The sequence below is a fragment of the Morone saxatilis genome, unplaced genomic scaffold, assembly GCF_004916995.1.
Source record: "Morone saxatilis isolate NCDOM2014 unplaced genomic scaffold, NCSU_SB_2.0 Contig24, whole genome shotgun sequence".
In the NCBI taxonomy this organism is placed as follows: Eukaryota; Metazoa; Chordata; class Actinopteri; family Moronidae; genus Morone; species Morone saxatilis.
Genome location: NW_023339807.1, coordinates 8,758,581 through 8,761,718, shown reverse-complemented (window position 1 = coordinate 8,761,718; position 3,138 = coordinate 8,758,581). Strand labels below are relative to the sequence as shown.

Genomic DNA, 3,138 nt, shown 5'->3' with positions numbered 1-3,138 from the left:
ACACACACACAAACAAAAGCTCATTGAGGTGCAAATGCATCACTCAGGCACATACACAAACACAGTAGGTGCCAACACGAGAATATGCACACGCACACACTTGCCAAAAATAAAGTATGGTAGCCTCTTTGGCTTCCCCTCCTAATAATTCAAGACAGACATGATGACAGTAACACAAAACAGACCTTGATGGTATTGTGAGATGGATATTAAGCAAAATATCCACAATGACTGTTTTCCAGAGACTGTAAAAGGTTGTGGATAACGGATGGATGGGCTTTAACAGTAGACAGGGCTTTAGATCACAGACAGACAGCACTGAAACTCATTCAGGCTCCAGTGAATTCCTGCCCCCTCCCTCCTGAGGTGGCTAAAACAATCTTTAAATCACGAGTTCAGCGGGGAGATGGAGAGATAAAAAGGTAGTGGAAGAGAGATGTGGGGTAAAATAAGGAGAGGGAGTGTAAGGCTGAGCAATAGAGAGCCAAAGAGGGAGACAGAGGAAGGACAGATGGAGGAGTGGACAGGAACAGAGACACAGCCAGAGAACAAGATTAAGACAGAGAGAAATCAGGGGAGAAGAGAGAGAAAAAGGCTGACATCAGGGGAAATGAAGGATAGAGGGACAGAGAAGAGAGAGACAAAAAAAGGGAAAAACAAGAGATATGAAATGAAAGGCAGATATACAGAGAGTAGTTCAGAGGGTCTTTGCATTGGCCTATCATATTAAAAATGACACTGGCGCTGTGCCAAGCTGGCGGACAGTAAGTAGAGAAGAGCAGGAGCAGTCAAACATTTGCCTCAATATCCGGTTGACCCCTAGGGGTAATTTATGCAAGATGTAGAGCTGGCGTTCTGTGAACTAATATCTTCAAAATCCACAATGATTCATTTATCACAATCCAAAAGGAACTTGGCTTTAGGTGTCTAGAATTAATGAATTTTTTGGTTGCAATCTGGAAGCTAGTCGCAGCACCATGTGCTGGCAGAAAATACCAGACTGCAGCAGAGAGATACTTATCCATCTGGTGCAGTATGGTGTTTGTGAGCTTTTGCAATCATTTGTGTTTGTAGGTGCGGATGCACATGAGCACCTATCTATACACACACATTCATGCTGTCATGTAGCCCATGTGTTGAATACAATGTTGTGTGTGTAAACTAGGGCTGGTTATAGTTTCGGTACCATACCAACACAATACTTTGTTTGATAACTTACGGTATTTTGGGAAGACCCACAAAAGACAATAAAACTGTTTTTAATTTGTAAACAAGAACTTTGCCTAAATAAAACCCAGTCTGAAATGATTTCCCAATTAGGATTAAAATGGGGAATATATGCTCACAGAATACATTAACAAGACTATGAATCTGACCAAGCTTTCAGTACTAGCTTTTGATATTCCTCTCCTATATCAGAGAGATTTTAAAGATTTCCCTTACGTTTGCAGAATGGCTGTCTGCCTGACCAGGTCCCATTGGGAAAGCAGATTCTCTCTGCCGAGCCATACAGTGTATGTCCCACTGCGCAGGTGAAGCGCACCTTGCTGCGCACTTTGAAGTTTCCTGCCTCCCTGCTGGCATGAGCAGGTGTGCCAGGATCCCCACAGGTGTCCGCTGAGTCGCCTGCAATGTGAGATAACCAGACAAGGAGCAATGAAAACAAGAACCTGAAGATGCCATCCACTCTGTCTATGTGTGTGTTCACAGATGGGCCCTTTTAAGTTGGTATGGCAGTGAATTACAACACAGTGTTCCTGTCAAGAAGAGGGACACTACAGAAAGGACCTGGACTGAACTGTACATCTTTTGAGTCCTCCAGGAAGCAGCTATAAAACACAGAATGCACCAATGAGCAGTTGTCACCATGCCAACAACCTGGAGGACCAATACCTTTCACTGCTTTGACACCAAGAGCTTTCTGTCCATAAAAACAGCGAGGCCAGCATTAAAAGGCAACCAGCTGTGGTTATGAGAAATGATGAATAGTTTGACCTCTGAAGCCAAATGCATTTTTATTTTCCTGAATTATCTCTCCTACCATTGTTCTGTGGAGGAACATACAGTACCTTTCAGTGTCTTGCACCCTCTGTCTTGCACATCAGTGAATTAAGTCACATATAAAGATGCTGTGTCTCTTGTTAATTCTATTCCCAAGTCCCCATTAGGGCTGTCTCCGGTGGTGAAAAAAAGGACATGTTCTCCATCTCAGTCATTAGGAGTGAGAGAGAGATGAAGTATGGAGTCTAGGCAGTGCCATGAACAGAACTGAACATTTTATGTTTTGATGAACAGCAAGGAAAGTGGTGTGGTGTGTGATTCAGGATGGAGTCCTAAGGGGTGGGGTGGTTTTTGGTTTTGTACTAGGATATCCTCAGAGCAAAGGGAAACGCACATAACACATATAACACCAACTACCACTTCCTCTGCTGCTGCTTCCATTCTCTCACAGAAATGAAACCAACAGAGTAAAGAACAGAGAAAAATGTTTGACATCAGAAGACAGAATATCCCAGAGAGAGAGAGAGAGAGATAGATAGATAGATAGACAGACAGACAGGTTGCTGTGTGTATATTACGTGTCACTGTGGTTGTCTGTACAGTTCAGTACGTGTTTTTTCTTCTTTTACATGTCTTTGTGAAGGATCTGTACTTTATTGGCTTTGAGATCCTGTTCCTTGAGCTGTGCATACACCCTGTGCATCATTGCATGTTGGCTGGTGCTCTCTGTCTACAGAGGAGCAAACAACTGCAGTAATACTGGACTTGTTGACAAAGCCTTACTGCACAAACACCAAGCTCATAACTTCTACACACATCCCACTGCTCACATGTGCACAAACTGGATTTGTCAGGTCAAGGGCTCACAGCTGGAGATGATTTGTTTGTGTGTGGTTGTGGTTAGCAATGAGTGTGTGTGCATATGGGTGTGCTTTTTCCTACCATTGTACTGCATATGTGTTTGTGACTGTAAAAGAGTGCACTTGATGCATGTAAGTGTTAATGTGTGTCCCTGCCAGTCTGTGCATATACTTAAATACACTTGTCTTTGCGAGTGCATGTTTAGTATGCATACTTACTTGTTGCCTGTATGTGTTCATGCCCACTTGTATGTGTAATTATATATATATATATATA

The 3,138-nt window shown here is 42.8% G+C and overlaps 1 protein-coding gene across 1 annotated transcript in view; it reads right to left on the bottom strand.

Annotated features, from left to right (window-relative positions):
• Positions 1 to 3,138, bottom strand: part of LOC118336585 (CUB and sushi domain-containing protein 3-like) — a 219,214-nt gene that overhangs the window by 35,240 nt on the left and 180,836 nt on the right. Inside the window, exon 57 of the mRNA XM_035673258.1 lies at positions 1,444 to 1,626. Coding sequence (XP_035529151.1) covers positions 1,444 to 1,626 — 183 coding nt within the window. The remainder of the gene's footprint in view (positions 1 to 1,443; positions 1,627 to 3,138) is intronic.